The 21,924-nt window shown below is 41.5% G+C and overlaps 1 protein-coding gene across 1 annotated transcript; it reads right to left on the reverse strand.

Moving 5' to 3' along the window:
* Window positions 1-1,742: 1,742 nt before the first annotated feature.
* slc26a6l2 (solute carrier family 26 member 6, like 2) lies at window positions 1,743-21,888 on the reverse strand. Its single transcript, XM_039669926.2, has 19 exons — window positions 21,731-21,888; window positions 21,449-21,588; window positions 18,610-18,720; window positions 18,274-18,446; window positions 15,523-15,687; window positions 12,867-13,019; window positions 12,699-12,781; window positions 9,291-9,438; window positions 9,035-9,148; window positions 7,355-7,432; window positions 6,873-6,968; window positions 5,696-5,802; window positions 5,316-5,385; window positions 5,140-5,232; window positions 4,970-5,053; window positions 3,397-3,687; window positions 2,408-2,462; window positions 2,166-2,302; window positions 1,743-2,089 (listed from the first exon to the last, which is right to left on the reverse strand). Exons 1-19 carry the CDS (start codon window positions 21,886-21,888, stop codon window positions 2,063-2,065), a joined length of 2,283 nt encoding a protein of 760 aa, XP_039525860.2. The 3' UTR covers window positions 1,743-2,062.
* Window positions 21,889-21,924: the final 36 nt, after the last annotated feature.

Consider the following 21,924-nt stretch of genomic DNA (forward strand, 5'->3'; position numbering starts at 1 on the left):
CGGCAAGTTTAAAAAGCTGCATTACAAATCCTTGTCGCCAGAAAAGTAAAAAAAAAAAATTGATCGTAAATGGAAACGTGATCAGAGATCACAAAAAACACGAGTTAATGTCGGGATAGCTTTTTTTCAGGTGATAGAGCTAATGCAGGAGAAAGAGTTCAAAAGAGACTCTGAAATCCTGCTTTCTTCTCGACAGGTAAGGAAATGTTACAGTCTTAATAACAAGATTTTTTTTCCATTGTTTGGTTGTGTACTTTATTATATAGACAGATGAACATTTATAGTTAAAAGTTGATGATATCTAATGCACACAGGCTACTTCAGAAAATATAACGAATAAAGAAGGCACAACTACTTTTTACAATAGTTCATGTTTTTCACAGTCAGTAAATCATAATGCAACATTCGTTTATTTGTTGTGTCAAGTTGCTGTTTGTTTGAAATAACAAACCCGTTCAACCGAAGGAACACTTGACGAAGTGCTAATCCTATCATAGCGTTTTGATACATAATGGTTACTGTAGATGCAACGTGCATTTGAAAAAGCGAGGCGCTGGAGAGCACAATTTGTTTGAATGCCAAATACATTTTCACTGCTAGATGGCAGCAATTTCTGCAAAAACATTATGGACCATGGCAAGCAGACTTTGGGACAATAGGAAAACTAAAACGAGGATCAGCGGGCCTTTTTCAAGATGCCGAGAGCTTCACGTCCGTGACAAACTTCGACTTGATGTTCTCATTCTGTTTACGCCAAATTCTGACTCTACCATCTGAATGTATCAACAGAAATCGACACTCATCAGACCAGGAAACATTTTTCCAGTCTTCAACAGTCCAATTTTGGTGAGCTCTTGCAAATTGTAGCCTCTTTTTCCTATTTGTAGTGGAGATGAGTGGTACCCGGTGGGGTCTTCTGCTGTTGTAGCCCATTTGCCTCAAGGTTGTGCGTGTTGTGGCTTCACAAATGCTTTGCTGCATACCTTGGTTGTAACGAGTGGTTATTTCAGTCAAAGTTGCTCTTCTATCAGCTTGAATCAGTCGGCCCATTCTCCTCTGACCTCTAGCATCAACAAGGCATTTTCGCCCACAGGACTGCCGCATACTGGATGTTTTTTCCCTTTTCACACCATTCTTTGTAAACCCTAGAAATGGTTGTGCGTGAAAATCCCAGTAACTGAGCAGACTGTGAAATACTCAGACCGGCCCGTCTGGCACCAACAACCATGCCACGCTGAAAATTGCTTAAATCACCTTTCTTTCCCATTCTGACATTCAGTTTGGAGTTCAGGAGATTGTCTTGACCAGGACCACACCCCTAAATGCATTGAAGCAACTGCCATGTGATTGGGTGATTAGATAATTGCATTAATGAGAAATTGAACAGTTGTTCCTAATAATCCTTTAGGTGAGTGTATTCAGCAAAATGCTCTTCTTTAGACTTAATACTTCATGCTAACTAACAATCTATGGTCTTAGAATTTCCAGAGGTAAATATAACGTTACATGTACATTATTTACAAGCTGTTTTAATGACCTCTTTCCGCAGTAGAAACACTGATTGAGCGATTACATGAGACATGATACCCTTCGTTAATTTGTTCTGTATCTTTCAACATACCTTCTGATGTTCATTCATGTTTATTTGGTGCTCTAACTAGTAGTTAAGAGGAAGAGAAGATCGGTTCAACTGACGCTTGAACCAAGACACTAGAGCGATCTGTCACTCACGCCACAACAAAGAGCGCCAAAGCGGTATTTATTGTTTGAATTTTGCAACAAAATTGACAGAATTGACAGAATTGCACCCTGATCTGTCTTGTCTGTCGGCGTGTTGTCAGTGTCCTCTCTGCTCCGCGATGTTTTGTATGGTGTAAATGCACTTGAATGCTTGATAGTTTGCAGCCCTACACACGTACTGTATATCTCAAAATGACTAGATGTTTTCATTGTGGGATGTCAATATCCATTGACTTATATCATCCTGATGCTGGTCGTCACAGTAACACAGGGTCTTCACATCACATCAGTCAAAGAAGGAGGATATACTGACATCTGCTGGTCAGAACCTCGTAACGCAGGGCATTTCCTGTGACAGAGCAACAGTTCACATGAATGTGACAGGAGACAGCTTAATGAACTGCTCAGTGTGATCACAATCTCACCAGAGCAAACGCAGAGCAGGACAGATCTCTCAGACACAGGCAGTGCAGCACAGCATCATGGATAGATGGGAAAAGCCGCCCTTTTGAGACGGACTCTGAGAAGAATCCTCCTCGCTCCAACTGCTGCACTACACACACTGCAGCCATAAAAAAGGTGCAGTTGTTGCATATTCTACTAATGTTATTTGATTTAGCATGTGAATGTTTGAATTTTAATTAAGGGTGTATCAGATTTTACCCACCTTGACATCCAGCGATGTAAACAGTGACATCTACATCAGCAAAGTTTTGAAAAATCTAGAAGAAAGATTACCATTTATTTCTTTCCAGCATGATTTTTCTCTCTCTCAATTCATTACTATGGAAACTTGCTTCTGCCATGGAATTAAAAAGGTAATTGTGACACTTTTTTTCATAATTCAGACTTTTTTCCCCCTTTTACTTTAACCCTTTCACTCATAGAGGTCACTACAGTGGACAGCTATTCAAAAAAAGCATTTTCTTGCAAATGCGTGGTTTTTGATGGTATAGTTGCAGATCAACTTCTACAGTGGACACACAGACATATACACTAGATGTCACCTTGGCTACGGCAGTTCATTGGAACGAATGCGTCAATAGAAATAAGGGATCTTGAAAGTTAATTCCTCTTTCTATCTCTCTTACTATCATCTTCTGTAGAGCTCCTTAACAGCAGAAACATTTATTGTACAACTTTAACACTGTTTTTGTCTTTATCAATGTGATGCTGCTTTTGAAGCAATCTTTATTGTAGGTTTATATAGGCCTATAAATAATTGTGACTTGTTTTGACCTATGTAACCCCTCCACCCGGGTCCCGAGCGGGCCCTGAACCTGGGTCTCCGGCATGAGAGTCGGCGCGCTAACAAGGAGGCTAAAGACTGCAGCCTCTAACGTCTGTTGCTAGAGCGCCTATTGAGATCGGGGAGTGAGGTTTACTCGCACAGCAACTACTAGCTGGCCTCCGTTACACTCACCCCCCTAAACCTCACTCTCATCCGGGTCATGGCACCAATTTAACCCCTCCACCCGGGTCCAACTCGACCCGCTCCGAGCGGGCCTCGAACCTGGGTCTCCGGCATGAGAGTCGGCGCGCTAACAAGGAGGCTAAAGACTGCAGCCTCTAACGTCTGTCGCTAGAGCGCCTATTGAGATCGGGGAGTGAGGTTTACTCGCACAGCAACTACTAGCTGGCCTCCGTTACACCTACGTTTTCCAGTGTTTTCAGGGTGACGGTGTCGATGAAGCTGACAGGAGTGAAGTCCAGGATGATGGAGTGTGTGTGTTCCTGCACATTGTCACAGCTGGAGGAGTCTGTCTCTGCTATGTCCCGTTCCTCCTGCTCTGGCTGGAAGCCGTGGTTCGTGTTACCGTGGCCTACTGACGCTATGCCGTTGTCATTGATGATGTGTTCATGGTCCGTTCTTTGGCAGTGCACAGATTCACTCACATTCTTCATGGAGACCAGCATTCTGTTCGCTAACTCTCTCAGAACTCCAGTCTATAAACAAGAAACAAAACCGCTTAATAAACTGTTTCACATGCTCACATCTTAAAGGGTAACTAAACCCCTGGTCAGAGCCTGACTCCACCCACTGGCAGTATTTGAAAAATGCTGGAAAAGTGGGCAGAGCCCAGCGGAGGGGGTCGTGCACCTGAGACGCATCTCTTTGTATGGAACTTGCCTATGTCACCAACAACCGCTGTGTCACGTACCACCGCAAACATCCAATAGGAAAATTCAACTGCAGTAGCCACCGTTCAACCTGAAGAGGGCAGCACTAGGACGTTTTTACACCATATATTGTAGAAATAGAACACTTTATAAACAAATGCCAAAAAAGTTACTCGAATCAATGACTGGTATTAATAAAGATCCATTCTTACAGATCATTAACTAAAAAAAGTTGGTTAAGTGTTTAGTTACTCTTTAAAGAACTAAAACTTTAAAAAGGTTTCTGTAAAGAGGTATGCAAGAGTGTGTGGGGACGAATGACGCAGGTGTAGTGTAAGCTTAGGTGAGAATTACCGTGAGAGCAAAACAAAATGCCGGTGACGATTAAGAAGTCTAAAACAATATGTTTGAAAGAAAAATGTTAAAGGATTTCGATTTAAGAGAAAGGAGCTACTTCCTACATTATACGTAAGGTCACCCTTCCGCCAGAACTCGACTCTCTTGTTAACGGACGTACAGCCTTTGCCTGAAGTCAGTGATTACTCACGCACTCCTACTAGCCACCTTGGCGGGTTGAATTTTACATATAATATATAGATTTTTGTCAAAAGTGTTGTCTGTCAAAACGCCGGTCTTGGCGAGTATTGACGTAAACATAGTCAGTTGTGTTTTAAAAGAAAAGAAACCCAATGTGTAACAGTATAATGGATCTGTGTATATGATCTGTTTTGATGGATAGGCGTGCTTTTTGAAGCGTCAATATCTCAGGCTCTATTCAATGCCATTACAAAGCTGAGAAGAGCCAGGATATTGTTTAACATAACTCCGATTGTTTTCGCTTAAAAGAAGAAAGTCATATACTGTACACCTAGGATGGGTTGAGGGTGAGTAAACTTGATGTAAGCTGTACTTATTTTATTTAAGGGGATGTTGGAAAATGATTCACAAATATATATTTTTTTCAAACATACACAAAGTTTTTTTCAGGGCTAGGGTTAGTGTAATAATGATGAATGTGTGTATGTGATTGTCTGTAAGTTGTGGTATTTGGACAGAAACTCTTTCAGAAGAGTTTCCAGAATTCCTCATTCCAGCGTTCCTCTCTCACCTGTTTATCTTTTCCCTTCTGTTGTCTCTTTTTTGCCCTCTCCTCCTCTTTCCTCTTTTTCAGCTCTGGAACATTGATTCCACTCTGGAAAGAAAGAAAGACAAGCTGAAAGCTGTTGACGGTTCATGTCTTTAGTCAAGTGTGTAATTCATCGGTTGTGTGTGAGGTACCTTCTCCAACAGGGCCTCTTGATAGAGTTCAGCATTTGCATAGTAAAGCATTGCAGAGGAACGGAAGATAGTGATACCTGGGATTGCTTTAGCCTGACCAGAAACAGAAATATAGATTATAGAAGTTCCATAAACAGTACACATAAGTGAGCAGTGTGCCTACAAGGAAGTCTCACCTCCTTATATGAGTCTGTTTCCAAGTACAGTTCTGTGTCAGGCACCCTGCCAAGTAAAGAGTACCTCGGACTATACAGAAAGACATTAGGATGGTTATGAAATGCATAGCCTTTATCTTTATAGACCATGCAAGATGTAAACAACACTGGTCCAGAAACACTTCCTGTTTCAGTTTGTAACTGTTTTCTTTATTTCACATGTAAAGAAAACGTCTTAAAGATGTTGTTTAACTTTTTGATTCAGTTTTAAATGTTCTGTTGGTTGTATTGTATCCCAGCTTACATGTAGTATTAAAAAACTGAAACAGGAAGTGCTTCTGGACCAGTGTTGTTTACATCTTGCAAAATGGTCTATAGACACAAATTTCACACAGGCTCACCGCTGAGTCCTGAAGATCACTGTGAACAGTGTGAATATGATGGACGCTGCCAGACCCAGATCCAGATTCAGCAGAACCGTACAGAGAAACGTGACCAGCCACACCAGCTAGAGGAACAGACAGCCCAGACAGCAAACTGACATTGAATCAACGTGGAAACGACGTCTCTCATGACATTGAAACAACGTTGATTTGCTCATCGAATTAACGTTGAACCAACGTCAGACGCGGCATTCTTCAAAGCTAAATGAAATCGAAAATTGGTTTGCTTTCATAACGTTGAAACAACGCGTTGATTTCAAGTTGATTTTCCGTTAGTTTTGAAAGAATGACGCGTCTGACGTTGGTTCAACGTTAATTCGATGAGCAAAACAATGTCAGATCAACGTTGTTTCGATGTCATATTTCCACGTTGATTCAATGTCAGTCTGCTATCTGGGAGAGCTTTTCACACACTAGCTTAAACTTGGGTTATCTTGCTTCACATTTCACAATGCTCATAATTTACAGCAGACATTTCATTGTACACTCTTAAACCCTGGGTTAATGTCCTAATTTGTATATTTGAATGCGGCATGCAACCTATTTACATTAAGGCTTTAGTCTTACACATCATCGTATTATATATTGCCATGGCCTACTATCAAGTTTATACTAAATGGACTTTTCAACTATAAAGGTTAGAATGAAACGGTCTCCTCTTCACTCCAGTTGTCCAACACGTTCTCATCCTAGGGCGTCAAATAGTGACACTTTTGAAATTTCGTCTAAATACAACGCACATGGCACCCTTTAGCGTCAATATAACACGCACAGAGCTTTGTTCGGTTAGGGTAGGTTTAGGCTTAGACCACTAGGAGGCGCCGTCTTGCCCATATATATCTGCGTCTCATATTGACGCTAAAGGGTGCCATGTGCATAGCATACTGTTAATACAACATGCTGTGTTTCTGTGACTGTTCAATTTGAATGTGAGGTATGTAATTGTTTGTCCATTGCTAGGCATCTAGTCATAACAATCTAACACCTCATCATTTCACACTGTATACATTTAGTACCGTGGTTAAAAGTGTTTAGAACTATGATAACCCGGGGTTAAGTGCAGTGTGATGATCCCTGGAAAGAGTCGGGACACAGTATCATAGATATTTATTAGTCTTTAATGATCAGATCTCACCAGGTCTACTCTGTTGCTCTTCCATAGAGCAGGAATATCCTGACACTGCATGAACATTCCCTTCAGATTGACAAACACGATGGTGGAAAGTACAGCCTGATGACACACACACAATCAACAACTTAAAAATTGCCCAAATGGAGGATCAGGAGAGATGCTTCAAAAATAAAGGAATACATTTTTAATGTACTAATCTGAAAAAAAATAGCCCAAATCAATCCATAAATAGGCGTATTTAAAATTATGTAAACGTGACGTTAAATATATACAGTATTTTTTAATTGGCATTATTTTATTTATTTTTTTAAATAATTTCAGTTTTAGTTAACAATAACAACACTGGACACAAGAGCAAACAATGAATGCCAATGTTTGGAGAGACATACTGAATTACAGAGTTGTATAATTACAAGTATTTTAATTACATAATGTAATTCTATATCACATATTTTGTATAGTGTTAATTTGAGTGTATGACTTACTGTGGGCAGCTCCTCAAAAAGTGAACCGAGCTTTAAGACTGTAATGAGCACAATAACAGCAGATATCACTCCAGCCACCTACATGACACAAAAGTATATCTCTAATTGAGCATTACAGACAGCATATGTTTTATATATTTATACTGCATGTGCAAAAGTTTGGGGTCGGTATGATATGGAAGCCTTGTATGCTCACCAAGGCTACATCAAAAAATACAGTAAAAACACTAATATTTTGAAATATTATTACAATTTAAAAGAGCAGATTTCTATAGTAATATACACTCACCTAAAGGATTATCAGGAACACCATTCTAATACTGTGTTTGACCCCCTTTCGCCTTCAGAACTGCCTTAATTCTACATGGGGAGCTAAAAGCATTCTTTAGAAATTTTGGCCCATATTGATAGGATAGCATCTTGCAGTTGATGGAGATTTGTGGGATGCTCATCCAGGGCATGAAGCTCCCGTTCTACAACATCCCAAAGATGCTCTATTGGGTTGAGATCTGGTGACTGTGGGGGCCATTTTAGTACAGTGAACTCATTGTCATGTTCAAGAAACCAATTTGAAATGATTGGAGCTTTGTGACATGGTGCATTATCCTGCTGGAAGTAGCCATCAGAGGATGGGTACATGGTGGCCATAAAGGGATGGACATGATCATAAACAATGCTCAGGTAGGCCGTGGCATTTAAACGATGCCCAATTGGCACTAAGGGGCTTAAAGTGTGCCAAGCAAACATCCCCCACACCATGACACCACCACCACCAGCCTGCACAGTGGTAACAAGGCATGATGGATCCATGTTCTCATTCTGTTTACGCCAAATTCTGACTCTACCATCTGAATGTCTCAACAGAAATCGAGACTCATCAGACCAGGCAACATTTTTCCAGTCTTCAGCTGTCCAATTTTGGCGAGCTCTTGCAAATTGTAGCCTCTTTTTCCTATTTCCTAACGAGTGGTTATTATAGTCAAAGTTGCTCTTCCATCAGCTTGAATCAGTCGGTCCATTCTCCTCTGACCTCTAGCATCAACTAAGCATTTTTGCCCACAGGACTGCCGCATACTGGATGTTTTTCCCTTTTCACACCATTCTTTGTAAACCCTAGAAATGGTTGAGTGTGAAAATCCCAGTAACTGAGCAAATTGTGAAGTACTCAGACCGGCCCGTCTGGCACCAACAACCATGCAAAGCTCAAAATTGCTTAAATCACCTTTCTTTCCCATTCTGACATTCAGTTCAGGAGTTTGTCTTGACCAGGACCACACCCCTAAATGCATTGAAGCAACTGCCATGGTTGATTACATTAATGAGAAATTGAATAGGTGTTCCAAATAATAGTTCCTAATAACTTAGGTGAGTGTATTTTACAATGTACTTTATTCCTGTGATGCAAAGGTGAATTTTCAGCATCATTACTCCAGTCTTCAGTGTCACATGATCCTTAAGAAATTATTCTAATATGATGATTTGCTGCTCAAGAAACATTTATTATTATTATCAATTTTGAAAACAGTGCTGCTTCATATTTTGTTGAAACCATAATACATTCTTTTTCAGCTCAAAAGAACTGCATTTATTTGAAATATATGTTTTTTTTTTCTAAGATTTTAAATGTCTTTACTGTCACCTTTGGGTGGTACTGTTTGGTTTTCTCAAGTGGAATATCACCTGTGTTTTCCCCCCTGTGCTCTCCTGGATTAGACTTCGAGATAGTGAGGAAGTGACAGAGTAGCACTGGAAGAAGCCACCAATGACATTACTGAACCCCAACGCCAACAACTCCTGCAGAGGGACAATGACAGACACTCACCTCTGCACAATGCTCATACATTTTCAGAGCACGATATATCTATGTGAACAAGTGTACTGAAGGCATACGTTGGGTTGGTTGGCCTGTGTCGGTTTTGGGTGAAATATGTTGTACCTGATTGCTGTCTACTTTATATCCATATTTGAGAGCAAAAGTCTTGCCCAGAGAAATGCTGATGGCATATCCAACCACAGCCACGGCAAACGCGTCTCCTACCACTGAGGAGAAGAAACCCACCTCTGGGACTCTGGGTGGCACCAGCCTGTGTAAAGGTCAGAGGTTACAGATCACTAACACAGCTTTGGCTTTCAGGTGCATGGGGCAAATGTTTATAAAAAATAAAACAATTGGAACAGTTTATTGAACCTTCATGCAATATTTTAGAACATTTGCATGTTTTTTGTTGAGTATCATATTTGATACATCAGGCTTTTATGGCTCATATACAGGAAAATATGAAGCTTTCTTTTTTCATTATTTTCAAAAAGCATTCTCTTTAAGAAGCCAAAACTGAGCAAAAAAAGGTGCAATTTAATGCAGTTACTGATATATGACCAAAAAAGTTGGATGAAATTCTGATAGCTTGTAATGTAAATCAATTAGATGTTTATAACAGTAGCAGATACTTACATAAAATTTATATAAATATCATTTATCACTTTATATCTCCCATTATGTCTTAAGATGATATTTAAATGCTTAGTGTTATGGCCAAAGTTCTGTAGTTTTCATAGTAGGGGCAAAAAACATAATGCAATGCAATACAATGATGATCGAGAGATGAATGATTTCCATCACACAAGAGTAGATGTTAAAACATCATGCTAAATTGGATTCAGCTTTCGCCAAGATAAGCACAAACTAAAACGTAGCTTTACAGAAAACTATGATTCTCCATCCATTACGCTTCTTTCCATATGGTGATGTGACTCCCCTTCTGTCCAGCGTTAACGGCTGCAGTGTACTTGGCGTGTCAGCACACACGACGGCTGCAACTACAGTGTGGTCTCCCCAGTGGACCAGCACGACAACCGCCTGGATTGAGCCGAGTAGGGGACATCTCTAGGGTCTTCAAGTGGGCACCTTCCGTCCTGTTTCGTCGACTAGCCCACGACACCTCAAGAGGGCTCGATAGTGACTCTGGCGTCCCAGAGTCAGCCCCCTCCGTCCCCCACTCAACTCAGCCCAGCTTACTGACCTCTACATCCCTCCTGCTGCTGAGATTGCCCCTTCTTCGTAGTTCACATGTGACCTAACGACTATCTCACAATCTCTCTGCAACCCAACCATACACGCCAACCCGTTTGACTAAGGCTGTCAAGCCTCACTGTCTTCGTTAAAGTAGGTTCAGGGGCAACAGTTCCGTATGGCATACTACCTACCACAAAACACAATATCTGCCCAAACACCACCTGTCATTCATGCAATATACACAGAAAAGTAATGACTGTAATTACTATGCAACCTATACAAATAAACCAACAGACTCTTCAGGTTTTTCAAGAATTCTACGAAACCGTAGCATGGCGGCCTGTACACAGCCAGCTAGAATCATTCCGTCTCAACCACAGCCAGTTGCTGCTCCTCTCTGCTGCTTCAGATAAGTTCTTTACTGTGCAACGCAACTCTTGGCCACTGAATCCGACGTCTCTGAGGAACCGGGTTGTAAAGTGTGCCACAAATCCTCGACAAACCTGGACTCCCCACCCTCGCTGTTCTGCTTCAGTGGCCAGATGAGCATACCGCAGTTTCTTCCTCTCATATGCCTCATCTACCGCATCCTCCCATGGCACTGTTAGCTCTATCAGCTGAACAATACGTGCTGATCCAGACCACAACACAATATCTGGTCGGAGGTTTGTGGTGGCAGTCTCAGGTGGAAAAATAAGCTGTTCAAGATCAAGGTCAGCCAGTATCTTCCAGTCCCTTTCCAGTTGTCCTGGGCGAGAATTGGTGTTAACACCTTTTCTCGGTGGTTGCTCTCCTGGGCGGAGGAATATTGTCTTTTGCGTGTAATGTTTTGCTAGAACAGGCGGTAACTTATTGGTCATGCTACGCCTTCCAATGCTAAAGACAAACATCACAGTACTTGGTCATGGCGCCAAGTAAACCAACCTTGGCCAAGAGCCACCTTACATCCTTTCAAAGTCCTTTTTACATCCTGTCTTAATGTGGCAGGTGATGAACACAAAGGACAAGAAGGATCCTCTCCTATCCAGAGGTTTGGGTTCTGCGGTGATGGGAGAACATCATATGTTGACCTGGTAAGGAAACTTTTCCTACTCTCTTCCATTGACCAAAGGTCTTGCCAGCCCATCTTGCATTGTTCCACACTCTCCCTGCTTGGCCTGGGAAATGGCCTTTATACACCTCATCCTCTCCTCCTGCTTTCGCACCTCTTTGACTACCAGCTTCCTCCTTTGAGCTGGGCCTGCCTTGTGCCATTTAGGAGGAGCTAAACTGAGCCCAAACCCCCCTCTTCCATTATGTACCTGTCCCACGATATCCCCAATTTGAAGGGCAGCCATTGCCTCTACTACAGATTTCTTTGCAGACCACTTTCACCAGTTTTTAACATAGGTGCTGCCTCCCTTACACATTTGTTGAGTGACTCTACTAAGGTCCTTTCCTTAAGGTCTAAACTTGGCGTACTTAAACTCCTCGGTTAAAGCAGAGACAGGCAGCTGTATTATTCCTTTACTGTAAGGTCCCACTCTGCTGAGGCACGTTCCTTCTTTTTTGTAGCGTTTCCGTAGGCGCTCAGCTCTGTGTAATGTTGCCAGCTTATCTTTTATGGCCCTTTGTAAGAGATTGAGTCCCTCCCTTCTGACTTTGTTCTGCTCCTTTCCATTGCTACCTCAGCTGTCTCCTTTCTCAAACTAACCCTTCAATTTTCTGCTGCTCTCCAGACATTCCAATAGTTTGTATTTTTCCTTCCTTCCATATGCGTAAATGATGTCCCCAAACTTATCCAGCTTCTTTTCAACTGAACCAGTGAATCTTTCCAATGCAAAGCATAGAACTGTCTTTACCGTGTCCCATGCAGTTTTCTCACAAGCTTTTGGCCATCTTACTCCAGGCCTATACCTGTTGAATATGTTCATCACTAACTGTGCAAGCCCTCCTCTCCTCTATGACAGGGGTGCTGATATCCTGCGAGCTGTGGTTTGCTTCCTGTCGCTAGATTTTATTTGACTGTGAAATCAAGTAAACAAGGAACAAATAAATGTTCCTCAAAATCCTGATGGATCATATTTGATACTCACATTGGAAGGAAGTCAAAGGTCCAGTAAATCTCACACGTGAGAGTGTAAGTCATGGAATTTCATGAGGCTTGGGATTAGTGCTTTTCTGACTGTTTTGATGGGCTTAACAAAGTCAGTCAACAAAGATTAAGACCAAGAAGTGAGTCACCAAGAAAACTTTATAACCTTCTGCATGAGGATTGGTGTTTCAAAAGAAACAGTTTAACACTCGAAATCTATCCCTATGTACCGGATGTGATGTAAAGCACACACTTACCCACTGGGAATTTTTCCCACCACATCGACACCATTGTCAGCTTTCAGATCAGTATAATGAGAAACAAGAGTCCCTGCAATGATCTGGAAAGATATACCCAAAGTTGTTTACTGAGCATCTGATATTTTGAATCCTACTGGAGTTTACTAAAACACACCACATACTCACCAGCATGAGCTCGATGGGAACAGGGAGGAGTAATTTGTGATGGTAGCAGGAGTTGATCTCTTTTACAATGACTAGAGCTGTGAGAGCCACTAAACTGATCACCAGAGTCGGAATATGAGTCTGCGGTAATAAACTGCCCAGCTCCACCAGAGTCTAAAGAGAGAGAGAGAGAGAGAGAGAGAGAGAGAGAGAGAGAGAGAGAGAGAGAAATTAATGCACGTACTGTAGTAATAACACTAAGTTATGCAAAAAAAATTACAAGTAACTAAACCTAAGCTAAACCCTAAGACATGTAGTTAATTAATATTACTCACTACTTAAGTACAATGTCACTACATCACCTTAAAATAAATGTGTGTTTTTAAAATGTGTCTGAAATTTGAATTTATAGGGGTAAACATTCATTATCATTCATTGGTGGAGGCGCTGTGAAATAAAATGGCGAGTTTGGGAAAAGATTAATTCATTATTAATGTTAAAATCCTCACGGCAATTTATGTGAATGCACTTTTTTGTGTTTTGAGTATTGAGTTCCAGTATGAAACCCTGAGGAAGTGTCACACAACTCTATAGCTTTAATACAGATCAGTGAACGGGATACAACTATATTGCATTTTTTTACAGAAAGTATTTACATCATCTTAAAGGATGTGTAGGCACTAATAGTAATCAATAATAGAAGTGGTCTAAATATTTTTAAAAAATTTACTTATGTCTTCTGTGGAAGTATCAGGGCCAAAAACGTGTTCGTCCAAACATTGCGTTCGGTCCGAATCCAATGATAGGATGTCCTACCAGCTTGTCAACATATATATTTCAATAACTCCACAGACCTGCTCACACAAACATCACACTTTCTCAGCTGCTATGCAGAGTTGTAGACACACAGTCACCAGACGGCAAAAACAAACAGCAGCACCTTCTAAAGTTCCTCCTGGACCAAAACAACGAGTTTATGCTAGGTTCAAACACAATAGCTACCATGATTAAGAGATGGCAACCCTTGGCGTTTTACGATTTATGTGTTTCTATGTCAACACTATCAATGGAGAAATGAATCTGCAGCAGACAGGTTGAACAAGAGCTTTGTAAATTGTTTACGTAGCTTTAATCCACAAGTTTCCGAGGGGCGCTCCTGTAAAAAATAAAGTGGGTGAAACTTCCGGCGAGGCGGCGGAAGTAGCATTCCAATGGTATTTTGTGTGTTAGTTAGCGAAGAGGCTAGCCGTTTTTCGGAGAATTATTTTACTATTTAAAGACGCAAATCTTTACGAGAGATGTCGTTACGGAGCTCAGGGACATCATGTGCTGTTCGCGGTTGTATGTATAACCGGACTAAACTAATTCAGTGGCTTAAACATGATTGTTTTGAACATAAGCTGAAAACGAAATCACAGTGATCCTACCAGAGCCCGTCTCTGATCCTGCCAACGACTGTAGTTTCCATCACCTCCCAAAAGACGACGAATCTTCCTGTGTACATTTGTTTAAATTCTTAATATTCTATAAACTCTATCAGCATGTGTTTGGCTGTTCGCTACTGATGTTACACCTAAACTCAGGATCAAAGCCTGTGTTGACAGAATACCAAATGTGCCAGTTAATGTATTCTAGTAGCACATTCATTTATAATTTTGAATAAACTCCAAAGCACAATGACTAAGTGTGTATTTTTTATTTTAATTGTTTGTCAGCTCGCACAACTGTCTGTCACCATGCCTTGATGAGTATTGATTATTAATAATGTTATTATAATACTCCCAATCAACTACTGCGGAGGGTAAAGGTACTGTTATATCACCCTTTTTAATTTCGTTGAGTTTGTGTTCCCACATCGTTAGCTAGTTTGGATCGCTATAACTTGAATGACTGTCAACTGTTGAATGAACAAGTGTCAAGCATGTCAAATCGCGCTTTGTTTACTTCCAACCGGAAGTCGCGCCCACTTTTGACGCAAGGCATCATGGGGCGTAGGAAACTTGTGGATACATTATGTAATTTAATGCTTTGCAGACTCTCCTCTGGCTGTGTGCGTTCATGTGTTTTGGAGGAGTCATAGCTTTAGAGACGCTCTAAAAGAGGATGGGATCTTATGATTTCAAAGCTAGCATGCTATTGATAGCCTCTCCTAAATTACATACCGCACCTTTAAACTCATTAAAAGCGTTATTTTTAAAATACTGAAATGCTATGTTATTAGTATTGGATATGTTAACAGATGAGTGGCTCTTTTATTCAAAAGGCAGTACTTATTTCGCCATATTGTGCATTCCACTTTCTCTCATACATCTTGTACGTATGGAATCAAAAAGTACCAGATGGGCCAGATCTGGGCCAACACTATGTTGCTGTCTGGGATATAACTAATAATATATTATTCCTGCATTCAGTTACTTACTGTGGTCAGCAAACTCTGCAATGCAGAATTCAATATATCTTATTTAAATAAACTTATACTCAGAAGAATACAGTAGCCTCACTAGGGTACTAACCAAAATATGCAACGTTACATAAAGTTGCAAAATGTTCATTTACATAATGTAAATGAAAAACTTTCATTATATATTACATTTATTTTATTTAAATAAGTGAATAGTCAGCGTTAACACATGCTATTTTTAATTTCAATTTAGATTCAAGATACTGAAATACTCACATAAAGGAGCTGCAGGGGTCCAGTGAATCGTCTGGGTGAAACTCCTAAAATGTATTTGAGTTGAGAGATGATGACGTGGGTGGCCGCGCCTGTCGTGTAGCCCCGCACTAACGGCTCGGAGAGATATGTCACTACAAACCCGAACCGAACCAGACCCAATAAAACCTACAGAAAAAGACGCAACACAAAATGAACAAAAACACTTTTGAAAAATTATTGGAATAGACGGACTGCATTGGTTTCAAAATGTATTGTTTTGTTCTCTTACGAGAGGTTCTCTCGTACTGCGTAATATCTTACGCTAGGGGAAACAACTCTTTCCTTGAGATATTGAAGTCCAAAAATGATCCTTAATTTTGTATTAATGTAAAACATGTTGTGGCAAAGTGCAGAGATAGGCCAGGCGGCTTAGCGTGCCTATTGGCTGTCCTGCGGCAACTGAAGCAGCCTATCTAGGTGGCCCTTTGTTGATGGTCCAATGGGGGCGCTTCGCGCCCACTGTGTCACATTCCCGCTAGAGCAGGCGTGGCCTAGCCCTATGAATATAGCTTGATGGGCTGATATCACTGATTTTTCACCTCTTTAGCGAAGAGCACACTGGATCCTGAGTGAGAAGCCGTGCCATCAAGAAAAAGCCTTCTGGAGGACGAGCCATATTCTGAAGTCGCTGGCCTTCATCTCGCAACCTTCAGTCGCCGCCTCCTGCTGCGCTATCCTGCGGCACCAATATCCTTTACACTCTGCTCACTGTGTGTTCGCCCCCACGACTCACTTACTAAAAGAGCTGTGTCTTTTTAAAGATGCCATCCTCATGCGGCTCGTGCTGAGCCCCACGCAGCGACGGGGACCGCCATGTTATCTGCGTTTCCTGCCTGGGAGAGGATCATGCAGCAATCGCGTTCGCTGGCGGCGGCTGCCCTCACTGCGAGCTATTGCCTATGGTGACTCTGAGGACTCGCCTGGCTTTTTTCTCTGAGTCTGCAACCCTGTCCGCTGCAGTACCGTGCTGTAAGCGCTGCACTCAGCGGGTCCTAGCATCAGACAGTGAGGATTGGGCGAGCTCTGGTGACCTCAGCCCACTGTTCCTGAGTCAGCCGGGAAGAGAGCTAGCATTGAGTCGGAACTAATGCGCCTACCCTCGCAGGCCATGGCGAGACTCGGCCTCGAGTGGGAGGCGGCCGCGCACAACTGACTGGACGGGTGCTTTCTTTGTGGAGACCGTGGCCCACCGCCTTCTAGACCTGCGCCCTTTCTTCCTAAGCTTCACAAAGAAGTCGCGAAATCCTGGAGTAGCCCCTTATCAGCCCGAATGCGTTCCTCTGTCTCTGCTGCATTCTCCGTAGTGGACGGTGCGAAAGACAGAGGCTACCTCTCGCTTCCCCCTGTGGAAGAAGCCATAGCAACTCATCTTTGCCTGCCCTCTGCTGGACGGCGTGCTAACTTGGCGCTACCTTCAAAGGCTTGCCGAACTTCCTCAGCCATGCACACCCGCGCTTACAACGCTGCTGGACAGGCTGTGTCGGCTCTTCATTCCATGACCATACTGCAGATACTCCAGGCCGACCTTCTTCGAAAAAGGGACGAGGAAGGCCCGGAAGCTATCAACATGCCAGATTTACGCAGCGCTACAGACCTGGCTCTTCGCGCCGCAAAATATGCCGCACAGGCCATCGGGCGGACTATGGCTTCTCTCATTGTTGCCGAGAGACAACTTTGGTTGACGCTGTCGGAGATACCGGAAGCAGAGCGCTCTGTGTTCCTCGACGCGCCCATCTCCTCGCCCGGCCTCTTCGGATCTTCCGTCAAGGATTTCGTGGAATGATTCGTAAAAGGTCCGAAAGACGTCACAGGCTCTGAAGCACTTCCTCCCGAAGCCCAAACAGAAGTCAAACCTACTTCGAGCCGAAATAGCGACTTTGTTGAGCAAAGGGGCAATAGAACCTTTCTCTCAAGTTCAGAGCGAAGGGGGCTTGTACAGCAGATATTTTCTGGTCCCACCTTACAGTATCATCTGCCCCGTTGCTTCAGCGCAGAGTACTGCACTCGCTTGAGCACCGCTTGATCACCGATAAAGATTTTTCCCAAGGGAAAAACAATGCCAAATGGCAATACTGTTACTCAGTTCAGGCAGAAGTTTTCTCTTCACCCTGGCTGTGTGTGACTGTTACAACGATTAGCCCATTTTGGATGCCAAATTATTGAGAATGATGCTGCTAGCCTCTCTTCTCAGACTCTCTGTGAGTCTCTTCACTGAGTCTGATTCACTGTGAGTGGTGGCATTTTACCTAGTGTTCCCCTAGCGTAAGATAGTACACAGTACGAGAGAACCTCTCGTAAGAGAACGTACTCGGTTACTAACGTAACCTCGGCTCTCTCTAGAAGAGTGAACGAGTACTGCGTATCTTGCCGTACCAGCAACACGTTCTTCATACAAAATTCTGGATAATTTTTTGGCTTCAATATCTCGAGGAAATGGTGTCTCCCCTAGCATAAGATTTTAAGCAGTACTCGTTCCCTCTTCTAAAGAGAACCGAGGTTATGTTAGTAACCGAGTACGTTTTTCTACATTAATCCTTGGTTTGTTTGTTTGTGCATTCTTTTATTTTCTTATTTACTTATTTGATATTTTTCACATTCCTTCATATGTTTTCCCCCACACATTTATTGATTATTTGGTTACTGTGCTCACTCTCTCATTCTTATGCATTTTCATGTTTGTTTTCTCATTTTCTATTCATTTGCAAGACTCACTTGAAAGATGCCGCACAGTAACGTCGTTGCTGCGGCTACTTTCACCCGTTGCACGTCTCGCGCCTCCGTATCCATGACGACTGATCCATTTGTCCCATTGGTCAGAAAGTGATCACCAGGAGCCAATTGCTCTGAGACGCTCCCAATCATTATGCTAATCACCGAAAAAGTCCCTAAAAGCCAATAAAAGCGTGGAAATTTGTTTTACTGAATCCCACTGTCAGAAATGATTATAAGCTATGTATATCCATATGTATGACAATAATGCGTGATAATGCTGTTATTAGATGTTTTAGATGTCACATTTTCACATTACACACTTTCTCTTCCCCTCACCTATGGAGACGTGTTTAGAGGTTCCAAAGATGAAGTACACCAGTACAGGATAGAAGGAGGTGTAGAGACCAAACACAGGGGGGACAGAAGCCAAAAGAGCGTATGCCATACCTGAGAATCAATCAACACACAGGAGACAGTTGCAGGGGCGTAGCCAGGACATTATTTCTGGGGGGGGGCCAGCTTGTGCCAGTCTTTTATTTGGGGTGGCACTTGATTGTTAAAAACTACTATTACTAAAACTCACACGCGGCTCGTCAGGCCAAAAACAATGGATTGAACTCCCTTATGACACTAATAATGTCTAATTGATAAATGTGCGAGTGCAATGTGTCATCATTATGTGAGGGGTTACCTTAACATGAGACAGGGATGTTTTTAGTGCAAATGACAGAAAGACACAATATGAATTGTCATATTAGGCGATCATTTATTCAGGTAAACCACTGCATTTTAAGTGCAACATCCAATTTATTTGTGATAATACAAGAAGTTACAACGGTTGCACAAATCATGACTAGATCATGTAGTAACACTTGAGTCATTAGTTAGTTCCAATGATCTTCACTTTATAATACGGATCCAAATAATTAGTAATTCCCACAGAAGTATCTAGTAACACTTTCATCTGTGAGCTATTACTTACTAATTATTTGGATCTGTATTATAAAGTGAAGATCATTGGAACTAACTAGTAATGACTCAAGTGTTACTACATGATCTAGTCATGATTTGTGCAACCATTTGAGATTTTTGGTGAACTTTAGTATACTTTTAGAAAATGTCTTTAGTAACAATTGAGTCATTACTAGTTAGTTCCAATGATCTTCACTTTATAATACGAATCCAAATAATTAGTAATTCCCACAGAACTATCTAGTAACACTTTCATCTGTGAGCTATTACTTACTAATTCGTTAATAAGAGTTTATTTTAGTTAATAGTAGTTACTAGATTGTTAATAAACTTTTTCAGTAGTTCTCTGAGAAGTATTAAAAAAATAGAAGTTATTGATTACTTAATAGTGAAGTACCACTTTCATCTGTGCGCTTTTACTTACTAGTTTGTTAATCAGAGTTTCTTGTTAGTTAATAATAGTTACTAGATTGTTAATATTGTGTTACTCATTGGTTCTTGTGTAGTTATTCATTAACGAAGGAACCGTATTCTAAAGTGTTACCCTGAAATGTTCTGTTCGCTTTGTGTCTGCTGTAACAACTCTTAGAAGAAAAGGTTCAATATAGAACCTTAAAAGGTTCTAAAGCGTTACGTATTTGGAACCCTTAAAATGCAATGCATGTGAATGATCACAAAATTCAATATATGGTGGTTAAAAAATATAATTAATCAATATCAGACGAAGAGTGCCATTTCACTTTTTATCCTCTAAAAATCTACATGATTAAAATGTGATATTAAGTTACTACAACAGTTTAATAAACAATAATTTAATAACAACTACAAATGTTGCAGAATAATGTAATATATGAATAAATAATAGCCTTTAAAAAACCTTTGAGCCAAAAGGGTTCTTTCTTGTCAGTTTTGAACCTTTTTTAGCATAAAATGTCCTTCGGAGTTGATTAAAGAACCCTATGCTACATTATAGGGGCCATTTACACCTGGCCACTTCATGCGTTTTCTGTGATCGGATAGCTATCCGATCGTGAAAAGACCAGGTGTAAATGCCCCCCGAAACGCATTCGAGACGGATTTGAATCCGATCACTCAAACCACTTCAGAAGGTGGTCTGGGCCGCATTCCAGACGAAACTGGACAAGTGTATGCATCTTGTTCTTGAAACCACATATGTAAATGGTAATACTCCCAAAAATGCTAAAAGAAAGAAACGCGTGAGAGCGTGTTACAGGCTACATGTCATGCTATTTTAGTCAGAAATGACGACGCTATACTGCGACGCGCATCATCACCTCAGATGAGCGGCTGAACGCAAGCCAACGCGCCGCAATCTATCGCAAATCAAAGTGAAAGTAAGTCGCAGACGATTAACACTACCATCTTCATTAAAAGTAAAGAAACGAAATTATCTTACCAGTTCTGTTGCCGCTCTCTCTTATCACCGTCTTTGCTGATTTTGAAATTAGCCGATGATCAATAAAATGCAGCTGTTGCTTTCGGTGACGTGCACTTCATTAAATCTGTAGCCTATATGACGCGGGAATTGAAGATCGGATTTATATCCATTTTGCAAAAACACATTTATGTGACCAGGTGTAAATGGAATCGTTTTGACAAATCAGATAGCTATCCGATCTGAGAAAACGCATGAAGTGGCCAGGTGTAAACAGCCCAAGCGCTGTCAGAATGCAGGCACGTTGTCTCGCACTGTTGATGGGGGCGAGACCCAACAAGTGACAAATCAATGACTTGATTAAAAAATTCATACATTTCAGCTTCCTTTTTAGACCGTTACTGGAGTTTTTATTTTTTATTATTATTAAATTTATTTTCCCGTGAGGTTGGGAGGGGGGGCCGGCAGGGGGGCCGAGCCTTGACCAATGGTGGCCGTGGCCCCCCCTGGCCACCATGTAGCTCCGCCCCTGGACAGTTGATATAAAAAGTCATTGCAATTTACCAGACTAGAGTGTTTTTGCAAAGAAAAGTGGGAAAATATTCCCATGTCCAAACAGACTGAGTGCTGTGTGCAGTTAGGTATTCCAGGAATATGACATGATTTATTTGCCTCATTTTTTACAACACAATAAACAGATGTTTTAACAGGGGTGTGTGTACGTTTTATACCCACAAATGTATCCCCTTCCCATTGATTTTTATCCAATGTGTAGTTTTTCTTTGTAACTTGAACTTGTAAACTGACCCTGTGGAAGATGCATGATTCCCACACTGACACCTGAAACCAGGTCACCAAGTCCATTTTTCTGAACGGAATACTGGGGGATCCAGGACAGAACTGGTATCCACGTTAGAATCCAAATCTTCCACTGTCCTACAGAGCACCTTGCAGACAGTGAAAGAATTAGAGTTTTATAGAATGTGTCACTCATAGTTTAACTCTTCCTGGCATCATTGGCTAAGCAACAATATCCAATGTATTAAAGATTTCATTAAAGACAGACAGACAGTTGTCTTTGAATCTTACCTTATGGAGTCACAGATCTTCTTCTTTATTGACGGACTGTGGATTTCAGTCTGCCGTTGAGCTACTTCCTCTAGTTTAAGTTCATCCAGGATGATCCTCTCCACACAGAATTTTGCTCCATGTTCAGAGAAACCCATGCCTGTCCTATTCATGTTCATTGTATGTTCCTTTTTGCCTAGGTTTGGGGGTTTCGG

The sequence above is a fragment of the Pimephales promelas genome, chromosome 20 (genome assembly GCF_988280905.1).
Source record: "Pimephales promelas chromosome 20, fPimPro1.hap1.1, whole genome shotgun sequence".
Lineage (NCBI taxonomy): Eukaryota > Metazoa > Chordata > Actinopteri > Cypriniformes > Leuciscidae > Pimephales > Pimephales promelas.